Source organism: Lygodium microphyllum, chromosome 18, assembly GCF_053477565.2.
Source record: "Lygodium microphyllum isolate KBCC chromosome 18, Lygodium_microphyllum_v1.1.10, whole genome shotgun sequence".
In the NCBI taxonomy this organism is placed as follows: Eukaryota; Viridiplantae; Streptophyta; class Polypodiopsida; order Schizaeales; family Lygodiaceae; genus Lygodium; species Lygodium microphyllum.
The window spans coordinates 139337706-139359964 of record NC_141152.1 but is presented as its reverse complement, the minus strand read 5'-3'; the positions used below and the strand labels follow the sequence as shown (position 1 = coordinate 139359964).

Below are 22259 nucleotides of genomic sequence, written 5' to 3'. Positions count from 1 at the left end.
AGGACTTTACCATATTGACCCAACCACTGTTGAAGAGGAGATGAGATAGTCTCTTCTCTTCAACCAACTATTCAAGACAAATAGGCCACACCATCAAAGAGCAACACACTTATCTTCGAGGAGGTTATCTTCCCAAATAGTTCCTATAGTGGGGGAGTGGTTCACCTTTCTTGAGTGACCAGCTCAGTCACAGACACAGAAACTTCGCATATCAAAGGGGCTAGAGACATGATGGATAGAATTAGGAAGGTATTACCCCCAAAGTGCAGAATTCGCACAAACACTTCTCAAATACTTCGTATCTCAACCTCTATATTAATGCGGATAATAATAAAATAAATAGTGACAAGTAAAAATATGAATTGGGCCCTTTATCAAAGGAGACATTCTTCTTGCAATTGTAGCTAGCTACCAACAAAGAGTGTTTACCTTCTCAATACATGACGATGGCAATCTCAAGAAAGAGGTCCTCCTCCCCTTCCTCGCCATCGACTCCCCCCCCTCCCCCCCCTCTCCAATTGCTCCCTCCATCAACAGCAACTCCCCCTCCGGTAGCATAGCAGCGTGATAGGTAGGTTCCCAGAAAGGACACGCAATGGAAACCTATGGTCAGACGCCGGCACACTCAGCAAGTGCCCCCCAGTCAAACACCTTAAGCGTAGTCCTCTCTGAGGAGCAGGTCTTAGTCATCCGAGCTAAGGAGCTAGAGCTAAAGAAACAACGATTTATGGTTAGGTAGTAGGACATTCCCCAAACAAGGCCCAGCTTCAGAACTGGCTTCACTCCACGCAACGCATCAGCACAGCACAGATCGTAGAGGCAATTGTATTGGGCCAAGGGATCTTCATGGTCCAGCTCAGCTCGGTAGACCCAGCTCACGAGTTACTCGCCAATTCACCATATGCGTCCACGAAGGGGGTCATATACATGGTCCCTTGGTACAGTGGCTTTACTGTGGAGGCATTTGCACTCCACAACAGGTTTCTTTGGCACCCGGTCACCCTTCTTTTCCCTGGCCTAGCGATTGAGTATCGCTAGTTGGTGGAAGACTTTGGACGGCTCTTCGGCACTATCCTTCCCGCATCTTTCACTGATGCAGTGACAACAGCAGGAGTCCCAAAGGTACGGGTGGTAGTGAAAGAGATCAAGAATATCCCACAGTTCCTAGAGATTGAGGCAGGCATGTACTCTTTTAGGCAACAGGTCATTGTGACTGGGCAACCAAGGCAGTGCCTACGCTGCCACAATTTTGAGCATCAGGCAGCAGGTTATACGCGTCTTGGAGCCAAGGCAACTCCGCCCACAGGTCTGCATGTGGACGCTGACGGCTTCACATGGGTCCAGAGATGGCAGAGAGGGAGACGGCAAGGGGGGCGCAGCCAGCTCCTCAGACCTAGCCTTGTCAGCAGGGTGCAAGCGGGCGAGCGACCCCCCCTCGGCAGAGCACTCCATAGCCCTCCCCTATCCGTCCCACCCGACAGGACCGCAGCCCCCCACATTCTCCACCCGCACCACAAACTGCCTCACCTGAGTTCCCACAGTCCCCTCACCCACCCCCCACCCCCCCCCCCCCCCACATACCTACTAGGAAGTGGTGGACCCCCTACTGATGGCTTTCCTGGAGATTTTCACTTCAAGACAGATGTCAGGGAGTCTCTGGGCAGACCTTATCAGTCTTTTCCCCAAAGGGAAAGACCGGTTGGAGCTAGTGGAGACCGATCACCTTATTGTCAATGGCCTATAAGGCATTGGCAAAGATGATTGGTAGGCAACTACGCCCCGTGCTTCCAAATATCATCCATGACACACAAACAGGCTTTGTCTAGGATAGGAGTATCCTAGACAATGTATTTACCTTCTTTGAGGCGACACAATGGGCTCAGCACAGTGGGCAGAGACTGGCAGTACTACTCTTGGATTTTGAGAAAGCTTATGACAGGGTGGACTGGGATTTCCTAGAGGGCACCATGGTGAGGTTGGGATTCCCCCAGGCTTGGATTCGTGGGGTCTCCGGCCTGTACAGTTCGGCCACCAGCAGGGTTCTCATAGGCAGAAGGCGAGGGGAGGAGTTTCGACTGGAGAGATCGGTTCGACAGGGCTGCCCCCTAACCCCATACCTGTTTCTACTCTTCGCAAAGGCAATGTCTCACTTCCTTAGGTCACGTTTGAGCGGATTACACGGCCTCCAGCTTCCAGTGAGAGAGGAGACTAAGTTGTTAGACTCAGAGTATGCACATGATACGGCCCTCTACATAGAGGACGATAAGTTGATGCTGGAGAGAGTGAGGCTGGCTCTTGGTGTGTTCTGCTGTGCAACGGGAGCGAAAATCAACTGGCGAAAGTCAGTTCGTTTCCTCACAGACCTGGACTCCAGCACGGAGTGGGGCGTCCACCTGGGATTTAGATGGGTGAGCAGAGGGCAGACCATCCGATACCTAGGATTCTAGGTGGGACTCGACATCACTCCTGCCCAACATATTCTTCCTATCCTCGATTCTATTCAGAGGAAACTAACCTACTAGAGCACAGTTCGCCTCTCACTAGCCGCACGAGCCCTAATGGATAACTAGGTCCTCCTAGCGACGGCCTGGTACATCGCCTCGTGTTGGTGCTTCTCATCGTGCGTGGTACAACTTCACCGCCTAGTGCGGAGTTTCCTTTGGTCAGGGTTTGATTGTTCTAGGGATTCTAGGGCCAAGGTGGCGTGGGCAACCATCACACGACATAGGTCAGAAGGAGGGCTTGGGATCATAGACCCAAAGTATCAGAGTATGGCCCTCTTGGGCAAGCTAGTTGTCTGCGGTCTCACACCAGGCCGGGCAGACCTAGAAGGTCTTATTGCAGGAGGGCCTTCACAATTGTAGACCGAGACTTGGTGGTGAGTGGAGGCTGTCCCTGAGATGGATCTTCACATCAGCCCAGATCACCCCCCCCCCCCCAATCACCTTTCCTTCGCAACTTACTCCTCGTGTAGCAGGGCCTCCGTAAGGCCCTAATCCAAAGCCCCCCAGGCTGCCAAGAGGAAATAGACTATCAGCTGGTGATCTGGAATCCCCAGGTCAAAGATTGGGAAGGGGCACAGATAGGTGAGCGCCCCCACATCCATTGGGCTAGGTGGGAAGCTGGCCTGGCTCATACCATCAGGACATGGCGGGAGGTGTACAAGATAGCGGGCGAGGAGGTGTTGTAGCGAGTATCAAGTTGCCAGAGAGGAGTGGAGTTGAGAAGAGAGATAGATGCAGCAATACCTCCGAAGTGGCTTGCTCCCCCGATACGAGAGAAGATAGAGCCTGAGGAGGTATGGACAGCCAGGTTTTCACCAGCAGGCTTTCCCCTTCAGGTGGCACAAGAGTGGGTGGCACCCCGCAAGGGACTTTCTTCGCCGTTCAGGAGGCGAAATGCCTGGCCCTTGACGGAGGACAACAAGATAAGGGGATCGCCACCCTTTTGTGAAGGAGGATTTGGGTGGTGGGCCTTCAAGGGAAGACATAGTAACTGGACTCCTATGTTTTCTGGAAGGAGCTCAGGGAGTGGCTCCTTTGGATTTGGGAGGGCAGACCACTTGATGAGTTGAAGTGGGATCCAGGAGAGTGGCTATGGCCGGCACTGCGGTCGCCAAGAAGCCACCCAGGTTCCTAGAGTACACTACCAAGATTGACAGACATGTACTGATGCAGGAGGATATGGACTGGGCACCGTCACGCAGCAAGCACTGGGCGGAGCACAGCATCATGGAGCCCTTCCGTCGGACCTTTTGGCGCCGCCAATGGGATAGTTGGAGGCCGAGGAGGGTGTCGTATTTTTTATAGCTGGTGGCATATGGAGGCTTGGCGGTGGGAAGTTGACTTGCCCAGATGCAGAAGGAGGGAGATTGTAAGCGCTGCACACAGCAGCCTTTGGAAACCCCAAAGCATTGCCTTTGGTCATGTGAGGAGGCGCAGCTCGTGTGGAGAGGAGCATGCCGCATCCTTCGCCGTATAGCACCCAATCTTGGGTGTATCTCATGGGGAGCTTTCTGTTGGCAAGCAATCAGCCAGGGCCGTCACCTTTTGTATGAGGCCAAGATGCAGGACACGATATTCATGGTCAAGGCAGGGTCGTGCGCAATGGTCGGTCTAGAGGCTCTACCCATCCTCCAGGTACTAGAGTCCACAGCAGACCGCTCGGAGGTATGGGAGATCATAGGGAGTCTTACTAGATGGCATATGTGGAAGGCGCGGTGTCAGGAGGCTTTCGGTGGAGAGAGACTTTGCAACCTTAGCAAAACTTTGAATCTCCATCATCCACTCCCTCCGCGGCCGATGGGATCAGGTGCAGGGCGAGTCCAGGGCGAGTCAGGAGCTCCGTGGTCACTTCATGCGTAGTTGGGGCAGCCAGGGTCTGTTCTTCGTGATGCAGGCTAGCAGCCCATGTTGGCAATATACCCCCCCCCCCCCCCCATGGCTTCTTGCCCCCATCCCCCCAGACCGCCTTGAGAGGCTTGTATACATGATGTATTGGTGACTTTACATCAGCTCCAGCTAGTCTGTTGAGCATGAGCATTCTATTGTAATCAGTTTTTTTGAGTAATATAATCAGCCACATGTTACTTGCAAAAAATAAAAAATAAAAAAATCTTGGACAATGGATGCCCTATTGGCCCCAAAATTGGCATCCCTTGTGGTATTTCTTTATCTTATATTGCTAAAGGTTAAAGCATACTGAGATCCAGCTTGATCTCCTTGAATCTTCAATACATCTTGATGTCTATAACAACCAACTAGCCTTTAAACCAATTTGCCCCTTGATTCACTTGAGTATTGGCCTTTAATTCACCCTTGGCTAGTCAAATCTAACCCCAAATCCAATTGGGATGGCTAGCTTCTTGAAATCTCTGGCAATTCCTTGAATTGCTGATTTCAAATACTAGGCCTTCAATTTCTTGGCAAAGGACCTGAGGTGGTTGGTAAACCCTAATTTTTGCTGTAAATTAGGATTTACAACAGCAAAAACATTACCTACTGAAAATGGCCAAATCTACTGAGGGATTTTTCGTAGAGGAGAGAAAAAGCTCAAAAGAGAGAAATTTCTAATTTCTATCTTGAGAAAGTGCTCAAATTTGTTGCTACTCTATTGGAAATAGCTAAATGAGTATAGCCCACTATCAACAAGAGCCTCACATGCAAGTCCCCTACCCCTAAGTGCCCCAAACTTGATGTCACCTACCTATAGATAGCCTACATGGGTTGCCACCTCTAGCCTCTTGAATAGTTGGCAGCAACTCTCTTACAGTCTCCAATGGTTGGAAAATTGCGGTAGCAACTCTCTCTCCTCCTCTCTCAACCTCCACCATGCTGAAACGAGGCTCCACCAACCTTTAATAGCCTTTCCCTTACTTATATAGGAAAGTTTTGCCAAGTGGCAGCCTTCTAAATGCATTTTTCAGCAATTTAACTAATTTTTCAGAATTAATCATCCTAAAAATATAACCCTTTGCCCTTGCCCAAACAATTAGCAATGCCTATCCACAAATTGGTTAAGCCATTTTGACCCTCAAGTGGTCTAGCACATTAATTGGCCCCTCGACTAGCATTAATTAATTAATCAATGCTCAGTTTTCCTGATGTCACCACTGATATTAATTGGTCAATTAAATGTCCTAAGCCAAAACTGACACCAAGCAGCTACTAGCACTTGACTAGAAAAACTTATTACAACTTTTTCCTTTAATACCCACTAATATCTCGAGGTCCTTGGCTTGTCATTGTGACTTAACTAACTTGCACAACACATATGCATCTCACATTTGCACATTTGATTAATACTAAATCAAATGCTATGCAAGGCATAAAAAATTCACATCCTCGAAACATCTTCACCATCTTTCCGTTGTTGACTTCTAGAGGAGACTGGAGGATAGCTTACTCTTTCTTAATAGCAATCAAGTGTCTAGCTGTTGGTTCTAGCTTGGTTATGGCAAAGACCTTGTCCCTTGCATTAGATGTAGGGAACTAGAAGAGATATAGAGACACTATATTTGGTATTGCACTAAGGCTCAAAAGGTATGGAAGAGTGCTCTTAGGATGCTGTTTCATGGCACATCATAGTCGATGATCGTGACTTGGGGGATGGTGGGTGGATCATAGATAGAGGCCTAGCATGTGGATATGAGGATGTACAAGGTAGTCATGTCTATCTTGTCTCTAGGCAACTCTTAGCAAGATTGCCATGCTTGAGTTTTCACAAACAATGTGGAATCAATTACACTATCACAAATGGAAGCTCATATCTATCATCATTGCTTGGTATATTTAGACTGTCAAATGTAGCCATACTATTCATCTATTGGGCACTGTTCACTGCCAAGACTCTCTCCAAGATTTGAACAGAGATTGTCCATAATCTCCATGGGTGATGGGAGAGGATACAAGGTGGTTCAGAGACTATGAGGAGGAGAGATGCTTTTCTCAGGAGTTGGGGTTCTAGCATGTCCTTTCATTGTCAGCCAGGCATGGTCTGGCATTAGAGACCTTCTAATCCGTTATTCACTCAGGCCTTGTAATAGATCTCCCCTTTGTTGTATACTTTTCTATTTGGAAATCCCTTACAGGGCTGTTTTTGTATTTTGCCTTGGGGTACTTTGTCCTAGGGAGATTTATTAATAGAGTATTTCTTTTCTGATAAAAAAAACCTTGACAAGTGACTCTTTTGCCATGACATGGGTGTAATTGTATCCATGATTAGAATCTCATAGAAGTACATAGATTGTACCATTTAGTCTGGTTCAGTGCTGCTATTTGAATCACGCGACTCTTCCAGGGAAATATATTCCATGCTTCAACAATCCCATCATAGTGAAATAACATCACCGTAAAATTGTCTGCAGGAAACTGACAAACGTTCATATCCATTAGATAATTTTTCCAAATTATAGAAATACTCCTAAGTTCTTAAGAAGCTATCATGAAAACAAAATGACTTGAACATATCCATACCTTCTCAATAATTTTATCTACAGTTTCTCTTTGCTTGAAACCAACAGGCATTGCCAGTAAACCTCGGGAAGCTATGCTTTGTTGTGCCTGCAAGATGTGTCACATAAAAATCACCAAAAAGCTATAATCACACTCTTAACATTTAAAACTTGCAGAAGTTGACTGCTATTCAGCAACAAGATAAGAAAGCTTTTCTTCTCAAAACCCAGGCTACAAAATAGAAAGACCTTCCATGTATCCATAGTAAACAAAAGCCTCAGTCAAGTCAAAGTTTCTATTTACCTTACTAAAAATATATCCACACATTACTACCGAATTCCAAAGTAAGATCAATTTCAAGTCATAAAATAATCAAACTTTGGTGCAACATATCATAACATTTGGCTACACTAAATATTTGATGCAGTGTCAAACATGACAGACCATAAGACGGTAACGTCAAAGCATTGCACATGTAATAGAAAAGGCAGGGGTATCCAAAAGGCATATTTATCCACTTCCTCATTTGAGCCAGCCCTTTGCACAATGGCTTGACCAAGAAATGCATAAAATTATCCTGACACTGTAGATACTACAAGCAGGCAGTTTCTTCTATAGTGAAAAACACTCATGGAAACACCACATAAAGGACACAAACATGAAGCAAAATGACAGGGCTATGTCAAAACTGCAAAGAGAAAACCCCTGCATAAGTTCACTGCAGAGAGAATGTTGAGTTGCTTCTCTACCTCTCAGTGCCTGTATTTTTTCTTTTTTGTGAAGCAGTTTGAATTAACGAATTGAAATATTTACAACAGGCCTTCTGGCATGCCTAGCACAACCAAAGACAAGCAAGAAACACCCATGGAGCCAAAAGGCTATAAAAATACAAAGCCACAAAACAAAGAAGCAGATCATGAAGCAGGCACAACATAGTGGTGCGAACAATATCTATCCATGGAGCGGCTACATCTCTAAGTATCAAACCAGCTGAAACCATAGAAGTACCTTGCCATAATAGCAATCCTCAAACATGCCTCGCATTACCACAGATGCTTGAGGCCAAATCAAAAATAAAATCATTCTGTGTCTGCCAAATACGGCAATGAGCAGTCCATTGCATAAAATGGAAAAGAGAAGGGTGCTCCAGTTGTAAAGTGGCCATGGATGACATCTTGCCCAAAACCAAAGAATGGAATACCATTCATTGACCTGTCACTAAGGTCCATGCTCAAGAAATGAAGTCTCAAACCTGTCTTGCCAACTGGGCAAGAGATAAATAGATGAATAGGGGTTTCATCGCATGTAGTGCACAAGACATGTCTACCACTGGAGATCTCGCAACCACATAGCATATCCCCTATGGGAAGACCCCCAATAAGAAGCCTCGATATAAAAACTTTGCCCTGGTAAGGAAGCTTAGACTTCCATAATTGAAGCAAGCAATCACACCAATTAGCTTAACTATGCTGAGCAAACCAAACTTTATTTGCTTTCTCAGTCACCCATCTCTTGTCCTCAACCATTTTATGACAAGCACATGCAACATGATAATTTTAATAGGATCACAAGATTGGGTGAAGCCAGCCTTCCTTCTCACATAGGGTGGTAAATAATACGATTTAATACTAATTACAGCAAGTATAAAATCCACATAAACTAAAAATGCAAATGTTACCACTTAATCCACATAAGCTAGAAAATGGCTGGGGAAAGAGAGAGAATTAAGAGATCTATCACGGGAATTTGGTGAAATTAAGCTACCAACCCGGTTTTCCATCCCTAAATGGATTCACCAACAACAAAGGGACCATTAGAGGCTATAATCTTTAGAAGGAAGTGCATCAACCACAATCATCAACTTCCCCTAGCCAAGGATATGCAACCATCTTCACCAACATGGTCTCCAATGGCTCAGAAATGGCCCCAAAAGCAAGCAATGGCAGCCCAACCTCTCTTCCCAACAACTCCAAAATGCAAAAACAAAATTTCCTTCCCCCTTAAGCACCAATTCAGCTTTCCCAAACTTGTATAGGCAAGTTTTGCCAAGGGGCAGCCTTCCAAGCTGAATTCCTAACATTGTCTAGCCCATTAATTAATCCTCAGAATATACATTCTAAAAATTAATTTAATAATTATTTTTGTGCCCACAAAAATAATCTAACCAGCCAACAATTAAATTGGCTAAGCCAATTTATTACCCAAGTGAGCATGAGCACTCAATAGCCTCGAACTACCATTAAATAATTAATTAATCCCAATTTCCCAGTGTCATCACTAGCACTCATTAACTTTGGAGAGGTGGGGAGCAAAGGTCGATGTTGACAATCATCGGTGGAATGATCGTTCTTGCTGCAATAGAAACACCCAGTAGACTGGTCATCTATAGGGAAAGAAGCCATGGATACCAACGTCCCTTGCTAAAGAAGGAAGAGGTGGAAGAGGTCAGCCATGAACCATGAACAGCAATGTCCGCCTCAAGGGGTGGGGGTGTGAGGGCAGTGTGAAGCATGAACCGCAATGTCCGCCTTAAGGGGTGGGAGGGCAATGGAAGGGCTGAAAGCGCAGACCGTCCGTTACCTAGGGTTCCAGGTGGGACTTGATATCACTCCTGCCCAGCAATTTCTTCCAATCCTCGATTCTATTCGGAGGAAGCTGACCTACTGGGGCACGGCTCGCCTCCCACTAGCTGGCTCAGCCCTGGTGGTTAACCAGGTCCTCCTAGCGACGGCGTGGTACATCGCCTCATGTTGGTGCTTCTCCTCATCATGCGTAGCGCAGCTTCGCCGCCTAGTGTGGAATTTCCTTTGGTCAAGGTCAAATGGTTCCAGGGATTCCAGGGCCAAGCTGGCATGGGACCATCATACGGCATCGGTCAGAGGGAGGGCTTGGGATCATAGACCCAGAGTATGGCCCTCTTGGGCAAGCTAGTTGTCCGCGGCCTCACATCAGGCGGGGAGACCAGGAAGATCTTATTGCAGGAGGGCCTTCAGGACTGTAGACCGAGACTTGGCGGTGAGTGGAGACCGTCCCTGAGATGGATCTTCACATCAGCCCAGATCACTCCCCCCCCCCCAAGATCACCTTTCCTACGCAGCTTACTCCGTGTGTGGCAGGGCCTCCGTAAGGCCCTAATCCAAAGCCCCCCAAGCTACCAGGAGGAGATAGACCGTCAACCAGTGATCTAGAACCCACAGGTCAAAGATCCGAAAGGGGCACAGACTGGCGAGCGCCTCCACATCTAGTGGGCTGGTTGGGAGGCCAACCCGGCTCCTACTATCAGGACATGGCAGGAGGTATATAAGATGGCGGACGAGGAGGTGCTTCAGCGAGTATCAGGCTGCCAAAGAGAAGTGGAGTTGAGGAGAAGGGAGATAGACGCAGCCATACCTCTAGAATGGCTTGCTCCCCCAATACGAGAGCCAATAGAGCCCGAGGAGGTATGGGTAGCTAGATTTTCACCAGCAGGCTTCCCCCTACAGGTGGCAGGTAGAGTGGGCGACGCCCCGCAGGGGACTTTCTTTACCGTTCAGGAGGGGGGGAAATTTGACCCTTGACAAAGGGCAACAAGATGAGGGGATAGCCACCCTCTCGTAGAGGATTCGGGTGGTGGGCCTTCAAGGGAAGACCTCGCGACTGGACCCCTATGTTTTCTGGGAAGAGCTCAAGGAGTGGCGCCTTTGGATCTGGGAGGGTAGACCACTTGATGATGGAGTGCGATCCAAGAGAGTGGCTATGGTTGGCCACTGCAATCGCCAAGAAGCCACCCAGGTTCCTAGAGTACACTGCCAGAATTGATATACACGTACTGATGCAAGAGGATATGGAGTGGGCGCCGTCATGTAGCAGGCACTGGGTAGAGCACAACATCATGGAGCCTTTCCGACGGACCTTCTGGCGCCACCTATGGGATAGCTAGAGGCCGAGGAGGGTGTCGTATTTCTTATGGCTGGTGGCACATGGAAGCTTGGTGGTGGGAAGCTGGCTTGCCCAGATGCAGAAGGAGGGAGGTTGTAAGCGCTATACACAGCAGCCTCTGGAAACCCCAAAGCACTGCCTTTGGCCAGGTGAGGAGGCGCAACTTGTGTGGAGAGGAGCATGCCGTATCCTTCGCCGTATAGCACCCAACCTGGGATGTATCTCATGGGGAGCTTTCTGTTGGCAGGGAGTCAACCACGGCCGTCACCTTTTGTATGAGGCTGGGATGTAGGACACAATATTCATTATCGAGGCAGGGTCGTGCACAGTGGTCGGTTTGGAGGCTCTACCCATCCGCCAAGTACTGGAGCCCACAACAGACCGTTCAGAGATATGGGAGATCATAGGGAGTCTTACTGGATGGCATATCTGGAAGGCGCAGTATCAAGAGGCTTTTGGCGGAGAGAGACTTTCAGTACAGGCGACCTTAGCAAAGCTTTGGACCTCCATCATCCACTCCCTCCGTGACCGTTGGGATCAGGTGCAGGGCAAGTCCAGGGTCGTCAAGAGCTTCGTTGTCATTTCATGCGTACTTGGGGTGGCCAGGACCTGTTTTTCGTGATGCAGGCAGGCAGCCCCAATTGGCGATACACCCCCTCCCCATGGCTTCTTGCCCCCATACCCCCCAGACCGCCTTGAGAGGCTTGTATACATGATGTATTTGTAACTTTGCATCAGCTCCAGCTAGTCTGATGAGCATGAACACTCCGTTGTAATCAGTTTTTTTGAGTAATATAATCAGCCACATTTTACTTGCCAAAAAAAAAAAAAAAAGAGTTCTATGTGTTACACATAGCTTTAGGTAGTTTCTTTCTCATTTGCTTTGTGCTACATATTTTGCTCAGACAGTTGTACCATCATACGCATATTTGTAACTCATGGTCTCATAGATCATTTTAGCCTTTTGCAAACGTTGATATATAATTTCATTTCATTTCTCTCTACCTCCAACCAACCTCTTTTCACTTCCATGGGTAAGTTCTGCCAAGTGGTAGCCTTCTTAATCCATTTTTCATCATTATTAAATTAATTTTTAGAATATTAATTTAATTTCCAGCATTAAGTTCTGCCAAGTGGTAGCCTTCTTAATCCATTTTCCAGCATTATTAAATTAATTTTTAGAATATTAATTTAATAATTATTTATTGCTCAAAAAAATAATCTAGCCAATCTATCACCCAAGTATTCTTGAGTACTCATTAGCCCCTAGAGTCACATTAATTAATTAATTAATTAATGTCGAGTTCCTAGTATCACCACTCACACTTATGGTTAATAAAGTGATATGAGCCTATTTTTGTTACTAGATACTACCTAGTACTTGTCAAGTATACCTTGTTACAACTTTTGCCTTTGGCCCCACCTGATATCTCAAGGTCTTAGGTCTCAAATTCCGAAATAACTAATCTGCACCTCACATGTGCTTTCATGTACTTGTGATAGTAAATTAGGAAAATACTCTAGGAAGGCATTTCTTTTTTAATGAAAGTTTGCTCATTTGAGTTTTGGGACTATAATAAAGAGCTAATCAGTTTATAATGCATTTCTTTGTTTAACACTCCCTCTTACGCTCAAAAATTGGAATTAGGAACTATCAAGATATCTCAAGCCCAATTTTTATTTGCCACAAGGCATATCCCATCGGGCAAAGGGTGGTCATCAATTGCCCAATGACCTACTAAGACTATAGAAACAATGGTTATGTTACCAAGAAAGCCCAAGTAATCACCCCAGAGAGGGTGAGGTATCAAACAAAGGGTTGTCATTGACTGCCTACTGACCTACCGGGACCTGCAAAGGAGATGGAACCACAATAGACTTTTTTGTGTTTTCCTTTTTTGTTTGTTTTTTAATGTTTGATTAATGGTTTTCATCCTATCAAGTAATCTGTGTCCCAAGGGGAAAAATGAAAGGGATGATTAGACTCAACCGATCATAAAACAGATAAACTATCCTAACCACCCGTGGTTGTATGTAGAGATTAATAGCAAGGAGACTGCCATGGGAGCTGCCATGAATATGGTGGATCCAAAATAGACCACTCTCTGACTGAAAAAGGGGTAAATGCACATAGATGCACGTTTACAAGAACAGAATACCAATGCATTGGGTAATCCAAAGGGCAATGCAAGATGTCATGCAAAATGCAAAATGCAATGTGATGGCATCACTTGGACAATGCCCTCCCACCCTTTTGCAATCATAGTCATCCTAATTATGTAAATGGTGACACAATATCCAAAGATAATAATGGTAATCACAATGATGAGCAGCCTAGATATAGGCGCCAGCATCATGAACTGGCCAACTTGCTGCCAACCTGCACAATAGATGTGCCACCACCAAATTTGACCGACCCGCTGCCACACATGCCTGCTGGCCTCCAACAATGCACCTGAAATGATGGTAATGATGGATGAAATGCAGGGAAGACAGTGCACAACACATACATGAGATGGCACACAATCAGAACTCCCAATGTCTCCATCAGAGTCACAAAATTGACAGCAGAAATACAATGAATGCTAACAACACAGCATCAAATTAAGATACAGAGACTGTATCTAGTGCAAGCGACATTGTAATAAAGTCAACAAGCCTTGCATGTGGCAACCCAAGTCACAGCAGATTCAGAACCTGACATGGTGGCAACAATGAGATAGGATCCATCTGGGTTCGTCCACATCGTTAAGTGCATCATTTTTAACCAAAATAAAAGCCAAACCTCCATATCCATTAATTGATTTTCATCAAACCTGGCAATTCAATTGATATAAGTTAAACCTAAACAAAACAAGTTATTTGTAGCTTTGTGAGTTGAGTGTGAGTGTCCCTCCCCCACAACCACTTTTCTTTCCTACCTACCATGTTGCTCAGCCATGCCAAGATGAACCTTGTCATAAAGACAAACACACCCAAGATAGACATCAAGAGAACATGGATCTCAGCAACACCACCACTTGGCACAAAGATGGCCTTTTACAAGTACCATTGTCTCTATCTTTCAAAGGATGCCTTCATTATAAGAGCAAGACACACATGCATGCATACATCATTTGGGATGAGATGTGCCCTCTCAGCACCAGCTCCAAGTTGAAAAATAAAGATAACTTTAGAGAGGCATGAGGGAACAAGAATGTCAAAACTGCCATATGCCAAAGGTAGAGAAAATGGAGCACTACATGTGCAAATGTGTGGAGCTAAAAATGCATTAGCCTGACTTAAACAACCCCAAAACACATCTAATTAATGAAGAAACCTTCTTATTTTAAAAAGAAACGCGATCCCAAAGAGTTATTGTGTCCCACATGCAAAACCCTAATTTGGGTGTCCCAAACTTTCTATAAATAGGCATGCAGCCCACCACTCTCCCTTAATCTCATTTGCAACTTTTATGAGCCGTATCTCTCAACCCACACCATGTTCGCATAGGACATCGCAGTTAGAGCTTCTCCCAACCTTCTACTACATCTCGCACCTAATTCTAGCCTTCGCCTTCACTTTGCAGCTATTGCGTGGTATCCTCGAGCTATCACCTACAATCAGATTGTTGCGTTTGATACTGACGTCATCATCTGGTGCTCTCGCCAACAGTTTGGAGCTGTCACCCTAACATTCTCTCTCCTCCACAGGCTGCGTTTACAGTTTTTGGCTGCTGCCCTAACTTTCTCTCTCCTGTCTACGTTTGTATCTAACAATTGTTGCCCAGTTTTTCTCTCTCCTTAGGTACTTGTGTTTTTAGTCTTTCTCTCTCCTACATTGTCGTGTACATCAGATCCAGTCTTCATTGGCTATGATTGCTAATGTTTGATACACGGAGGCTGCCTTTGCTGCGATTCGGAATCCGTTCAGAGTACGACACACTATAGCTCATAACCTCTACCTTAATCCCAAAGATACGAAAGTCCAAGGTTCAATATTCACTACATAGTGTGTTTGCTGCATGAGCATTGTATATTCAATATTCATTCAATTCATTATTTATTGTGTTTGCTTTCTTTGAGTTACCATAACCCTAAGCCTAACTATGTTCAGTGATTATTAGTCTGTACTTTAGATACGATTGGTTTTGTGTTTTCTGCGTCTAGAGTATTTCTTCACAAGATGTCCTGCATATTACAAGATACAAGGCTGCTGCTACTGCCTTTTCAAGACAAATTTAGGTACCTTAGCCAAGTTATGGCATTCCATGGAATAGGTGCCTGAGACTCTGCCTTTTGGAGATTTGCAGATATCAAGTTTCATTAATTCAAGCCTGAGCAGCAGTAGACATAGATGTGCAAGACAACAAACAAAGGATACTCATACACTTGTTCACAGTTGTAGCACTACCAGCATAGATCCCCCACTAATATCAGCTCTACCAAGTAGAGGACTGCCTGAGGTAACTATAGACTGTCACAAAGATATGTAGACCTTGGAAGACCAGCACCTGGGCCAAGCAGCCTCCACAAGATTCTAGGCTATCATCTCACCAATACCGAGAACACTCATGAGGAGATTTACTTCATCGGACTTCATCATGGAGGAGCTGAGATCCCTCCACTATGACCCTATAACAGACCTTAGAGGATGGTAGGAGAGTCAGGTCCATGTCTACAAGTAAAGCTACTTCCTTAGAAGCAATGCTCATCACTCAATTATTAATGCGAACTGTATGCTTTCTAGTCTCAAAAGGTCTTTGGATGTTCAAAATTTTATGTTTTTTTCCCTCCTTAATTAACTAGTGTTGGAAAAAATTACCTCAACAATAGGATCTGCCCATAAGGACCGAGACTGCAAGTCAGAAGTTGTTTGCATAATCCCACTAGGTATTGAATCAACACTCAACATCTTGTACCCCTTCTTTTGTGCCTGCAAAAAGTTACAGCATATATATTAAAAAGAAATTGAAAGAGGTGTCATAGAACTCAAAGTCTTTCCAAGACCTGAACATCAAAGAGGACATCCACATTCTTTGGAACACATCGCAAGAAGGTGATAGTACTCACAAAAATTTGGAAAAGAGTTTGCATGTGTTATATCTGTAAAAGTACATCAAAATATTGAAAAAGAGCAATTGCAGCCTACGAATGCTCTAATGGGTTAACAGCAGTCAAAAGAGGATTTCTGTACTGTGACTCCCTGTCTAATTTACATCCCTTAAACAAGGTAGTAAATCAACCTGAAACACAATCGTGCTTAGTGTCCATGCAGCAAAAGAAAATGAGCAGTTTATCTGTTGTTCTTTTTTTGTTTATTTTTGCAAGTTAAGCCAGTGAATTAATACTCCATACTTGCCTTTGCAGGGCCAAACTCTCTACCCCTGGTTTAGCTGGCATAGGGGGGGCAATTTGTGCCACTCCTGTATGCAAAGGCATGCCAGAAGACCAAGGGGTTCACCCCTATCTTGGCTACCCACCAAGAAAGTCTTTTCAGACCACAAGGTGCCAGTCTTGTAAAGGGCTAACCCCAATACTCCCTGGCAATAATATCTATTGCCAAAACAAAAGGCAGACCATGCATTGCAAACCCACAAATGGATGGCCAAAAAGGAGAGAGAGTATCCTCATTTCTAAAACAAATATTACCATTACTGTGATTAGAAAATGTCCTACTCTGACTTCAACACTCCCTAGGACAGCAAACTTTATACTGTCTACATTTGCAATGGGAATGCAAGTAAAATTCACTGCACTGGCTTGCCTGCCAGTTTTTATGGAATAGATCAAACAAACAAGGTCTTTTAACAGCAAAGGTTACATTGCTTTTGAAGCTCAAGAACCAGAGAGGGCAGCATCTCAAAAAAATTAAACCACATGTTAAGACCAGCGAACCATTGTGTAAATCTGCATTTTAACAAGAGTTTCTTTTGAGCGTAACCACACTTGCACCCTATAGCTAAAACACTCTAAACTCATCATCTGACAAGGTAGCAGCACTGGGTATATCACCTGGCAAGCAGTGGTACTAGAGAAACTTGGTGAATGGGCAAGTTTCAAAAAGTTTGACATCTTCCATGGCACTCCAACCTGCGATGAGATAGTACAATGAGCAGAAAACTATTCAAAGATACCCAGTTAAATCAAGCAAGCAAATGAAGTGACTGACAATGAGTATTAATCAAGGATGCAGACTATCACACTTTCACAATGAACAGCTGATATACTTATTTTTCCCAACCAAAACAGTTCAACAAGATAGTCCACTAAGGTGAAAGTACAGCAAGCCCCAAAACAATAGACACCACAAGGACATTTTCTAGGCAGAACACTCTCACAGGAAATAGTCTATTGGGTGGTCTAGTGTCAGGTAGCCAAAAAAGGCCTATATCCTCCTCATGCACTCTACATGCCTTGGATTCTCTTTCACCTGCCTCTAAGAATGTCTGTTTAACTGTGGTAAAGTGTCTCAAATGTCCAAGATACACCACTGCTCGATGGCCTGGCTACATTTAGTGGTTCAAATGTATCAGGCTATGATGCTAACAAAAAGCTCCCAAATGTGGCAAGATTACTCTCCACTAAGTCTCCAAAAAACCTTCAGGCTTCCACACCAAAGCCAGGTGCCCAGAAAGACTAGGCATTCCACTATGCAGTAGACATAAACAATAGCCATTTGATTGCCAGATGCTGACTTGCTTGTCAAATCCTTTCCAATGGTTCGATTATCTAAATGACCACCAACAATCCTTCGTCATAAGCTTTTAACTCACAACACATGTACACAACTGCATGTCCCTATGCTTAATGCATCCATCTAGCTTCCCTTCTGCAACACATTGGCATGTTAGGCCCACAGATAAGAGTTAAACTCTGCCCAAATGTAGTTATTAGTAGTAATCTTCAGTTCCATTCAATCTTATCCACAAAACAGCAGTAAATGCTGATTTTAAGACGCCTGCAACGATTTCAAGTTGCACTTTGCTCTTTCCTGAGTGCTTGACAGTTTTGCTTAAGTGTCATCTGAGACGGAGCTCTTCCACAATTCCATTGACAGTAGTAGTACTCAGATGCACCTATGTCTTCTCTTCTGGTTCCAAATTCACACCTCAAGTGAGAATGTGCCATACCATCATCCACTTTTAACACTACTCCTTGATACTGTTTTAATTTTTTTTCTCCTTGACATTTGAGGGTTTACTTACATACAGGCAGAAAATTTCCCAGAACCAACCAATCTACCAGCTTGCTACGAAGTGTGCTTCTTCCAAACTTACTAATCAACGATACCAAAGAGACAATACAACACCGAAGTGTGTCTGATTCAATATTATTTTCAGTACTCTAATTGACTATATCAAAGAAAGAACACGAGCCAGCACAAACTCCACAGAAACTCAAAAGCTCTAGATGAGAAAATATCACACCTCTGTGCGCTGTTCAAGGATTACAATGCTGACTAGTAACGACACCAAAATGATAAAGCTTGCTAGAGATAATCTCCTTGGATAACAGACAATCCACCATTTTGTTGCCTCTCCATGTATTGTTTCTTCATACTGTAGCAGCAGCCAAGCAATATCATGATAAAAACTTGAAATGGAAACCGCAAGTTTGTGGCACTAGCATTGTGAATTTTTATTGACAGGAAAAGTTCATGCCAAAGCCTATTTCACATAATGTTTAGATTATTTCTAAAACTTTACAAAGCTTTACTAAGCATTGATATGGCAGAGCAAACAGTGTCCGAGAGAAAGATTGTTAGCAGTTGGCATGTCTAGAAAGCCAGATGTAGCAGAGGACAGTGGACTCCTAAATAGAGATTCGTCTTCTCAGTATGCATGGCACTGAAGAAAGAAATACATGGACATATCAAGGCAATTGAGCTTGGATTATGCAACAACTGAACCTTCTAGAACTATCTCAACTGGGTCAGAAATTGAAAATTTGAACTTCCTTCTGGAGCTTTCTCAACTGGGTCAGACATCGGACTGCAGGGAATACATGTTGGTGGTAAATAATGGGAAAAACAAGAGTGTGTAACATGCATATAGTACACATTCTTTTAGCAAATATAGAAGATATAATAGTACTCCCTTTACAAAGTACAAGGGAAGATACAAATAGTACTGAATCCAGAAAGAATAAGAGGGATTATATTTAAATAGCACAAGAGTATGCACAGCTAGAAAAACTGTGGAGAAAAGAAGACATTCCAAAGAGTGATGGGTATGATATAGATCAAGCAGATAAAATCTTGTCTATAAGGAGGATAGATATCCTCGACTATAATGGATCGTGAGATGATAACAAGATGCTGATAAAAGGGATTCTCAATGACTCAAAATAAAAGCAAGGGTGCTGCAAAAGTTATCTATTAAAAAATCCACGTGGCACAGATCATTCCAAATTTATCAAGCTAGGCTAGGTCTCATGCCCAGTGAGACTTTCCATAAAGCATCGAGGTTGCACATAGGTCCACCTTGGTCCAAATTCCAGAAATGGGCTTCATCATTGAGCCAACTCAACTATGTATGTGTGGGACGTCTCAGATGTAGAAAGTTGAAACTACACCATTATATAAAAGAAAATACACAAAATGTAGATTACACCTATAGGAAATACTTCTTTTTCTTCAAACAAACTTCCTACCAATGTTTAAGAGCAAGCCATTCCAGTATTGAAGTTGGAAGTGGAATTCAAGCATAGGACCCCACAACAACTTGACTATGATCATGGCATTTCTGCTCTTCCAGTACCAAACAACCTCATATGAGAACCAACAGGGGTCAGCCTAGGATTCTTATCCTTAGACAAATTCCTACAATCCTTGGAAATCCAAGACCTGCCGAATCAGAATAGACAAGTGGTAAAGTTCAACCCGTTAAAACCAATCTTATCCATAAACACATGCTTGGCTCATGAGAATGATTGGATAGCTGGTGGGGGATAGGTGAGTGGCATAGGATTGAACTGTGGGTGCTACATGTGGCATCAAAGTGCCAAGCATGGTGACTCTACATGTGTGTCCAAAAGGAGGTGATAGACTGGTGGAGGGTCAAAATGCCACAAAGGTGTAGAATGAACCGCTACATAATGACATGTGGGTAATCTGTGTGGCCACATGGGAGATCGAAGGGTAAGATGGAGCATGAGATGCATGGGTGGGATACTTGTATATATAGGTCCCATCGATGGTTGGGTTGGGGGATAAACCCCCACCATCAATGCACCTCCACCACCTCGTTGTATAAAAGCAAAGGACCTAAAGGGATAGGATGTCCCTATGTTTGAAGATCCCCTAGTGTGCTGTGTGCTTGGACAAGTGAAGTTTCAAAGAAAAATGTAAATGGTGTGAATGATAATCGTGATGCAATGGAAGAAATAGGTGGATGGGTGGATTTTGAAATTGTGGTGTAAATGATGTGGATATGGATGCATTAAATTGATTTTATTGATTAGATGATGAAAATTGGAATGACAATGATAGGAATGCATTGAAGATGAAACACCACCTCGTTATGCAAAAGCAAAGGACCTAAAGGGATAGGATGTCCCTATGTTTGAAGATCCCCTAGTGTGGTATGCTTGGACGAGTGAAGTCTAAAAGAAAAATGTAAATGGTGTAAATGTTATGGTGACGCACTGGAAGAAATAGATGGATGGGTGGATTTTCAAATTGTGGTATAAACGATATGGATATGGATGCATCAAATTGATTTTATTCATTTAATGATGGAAATTGAAATGATGACGATGATGGAAATGCATTGAAGATGAAACACCATACTCATTCTAACTTTCAAAAGCACAATTCAAAGAGGAAAAGGAGAAGAAGAGTTACCAATCTTTTTCATATAATCACCTCCTCGTGTATTAACATACAAGAATGGATCTTCAAGGGGACTTTTCAAAGATCCACATATGGCACTCTAACTTTTTCATTATCTTTGATAATATTGCAATGTCAAGAGAACCTGTATTTTTAAAACCTCACTTAACATGTGGATTAATATTTAATCACATGGTTAAGTAAATGTTACACATGTGAGGTGTAACTCGGATTAGAGTAAATTTCTAAGCCCAAGACCCAAGGAAAGCACAAAACGTCAAAGGCAAAAGTTGCTATAAGTTATATTGCACATGTACTTAGTGGTATCCAGTGCTAGTTGTTGGCCTAGGTCATTCATTTGGCCATAAGTGTCAATTAGCAATACTAGAGAAGTGTTTAATAGTACCTAACGCCAATCTAATAGTCAAAGATAGCGTAGAGACACTCAAGAATGCAAGTTGCCTAGACAATTTAATTATTGGCCAATCAAATTATTTCTCAGGCACTGAAATAATTATTAGATTAATTTTTAGTATTTAAAGACTGAAAATTAATATTTAATTATGGATAATGCTGAAAAAACCATTTGGGAAGGCTCCCACTTGTCAAAAATGCCCATGCAAGACTAAGAAATGTCTTCAAAGGCTAGAGAGAGGCATGTTAGTGTATTCAACCTGCAAGAGAGTGAAAGGAGATGTTGCTGGTCTGATTTGCAACCATTGGAGGATCTTCTAAGACAGCCAAGGATAGAAAAGGAACAATCAACAATAGGTGGCAGCATCTACAAGTTGTTGAAACAAGGCAACAACAGTAAATGACTGATTTTCTTCAATTCTTTGCATCTACAAGCCGCTAAGACAGGGCAACAACAGTAAATGATTGATTTTCTTCAGTTCTTCACGAACAAAGTATGAATTTTCTCCTCAGCATTCTCTCTCATCTCCCAATCTCTCTACAACCTTCCTCCGGAGATTACAACATTGAGATCACCAGAGACTGAGAAATTTCAGATTTCTTACTGTAAATCCTAATTTGCAGCAGAAATTAGGGTTTAGCAACCTTCTCGAGAAGTGTGCCAAAAATTGAAAGCTTGAAGAATTGGATTCAGCAAGGCTAAAGCTGTTTTTAGTCAAATTTAAGTGGAGGGACTAGCAAATCAATGAATTTGGGGCATTTTTCATGTCTATCAAAGCGGGTAAATACCAATTGACTACTCGAATCAAGGGGCAAATCAAATTGAAGACTTGCTAGTCATTTTGGACACCAAGGGGAGTTGGAATAACGAAAGGGATTGGGAGAATTCCATGTATATCAACTTTTTCTTCAATTAAGTTAAAGAAATATTGAAATGGGCACTAGTTTTTAGGCTAACAAGGTGTCCATTGTCCAAGATTGTAAGTTAATTTGCATTTCTTAGTTTTGTAAAAAACGTTACTTCTGTAACTAAGTTGTAATTAGAAAATTACCACCCATCCATGGAAGGAAGGTTGATTACATGTAGAGAGGGGGAAGTTTTAAAAAAAGAAGGGACAAAAGCAAAAACTTGTGTACCTTGCACCAAAGAAGATAGGAGAG

General features: G+C 43.6%; 1 protein-coding gene across 3 annotated transcripts in view; it reads right to left on the bottom strand.

The window, feature by feature from the left end:
* Positions 1-22259, bottom strand: part of LOC148021443 (uncharacterized) — a 122412-nt gene that overhangs the window by 42765 nt on the left and 57388 nt on the right. For all 3 annotated transcript variants that reach the window (XM_087699315.1, XM_087699314.1, XM_087699316.1), the window contains exons 2-6: positions 18280-18411; positions 16865-16942; positions 15675-15785; positions 6975-7061; positions 6751-6869 (exon numbers count right to left, since the gene is read on the bottom strand). In XM_087699315.1, coding sequence (XP_087555441.1) covers positions 6751-6869; positions 6975-7061; positions 15675-15785; positions 16865-16942; positions 18280-18411 — 527 coding nt within the window. The remainder of the gene's footprint in view (positions 1-6750; positions 6870-6974; positions 7062-15674; positions 15786-16864; positions 16943-18279; positions 18412-22259) is intronic.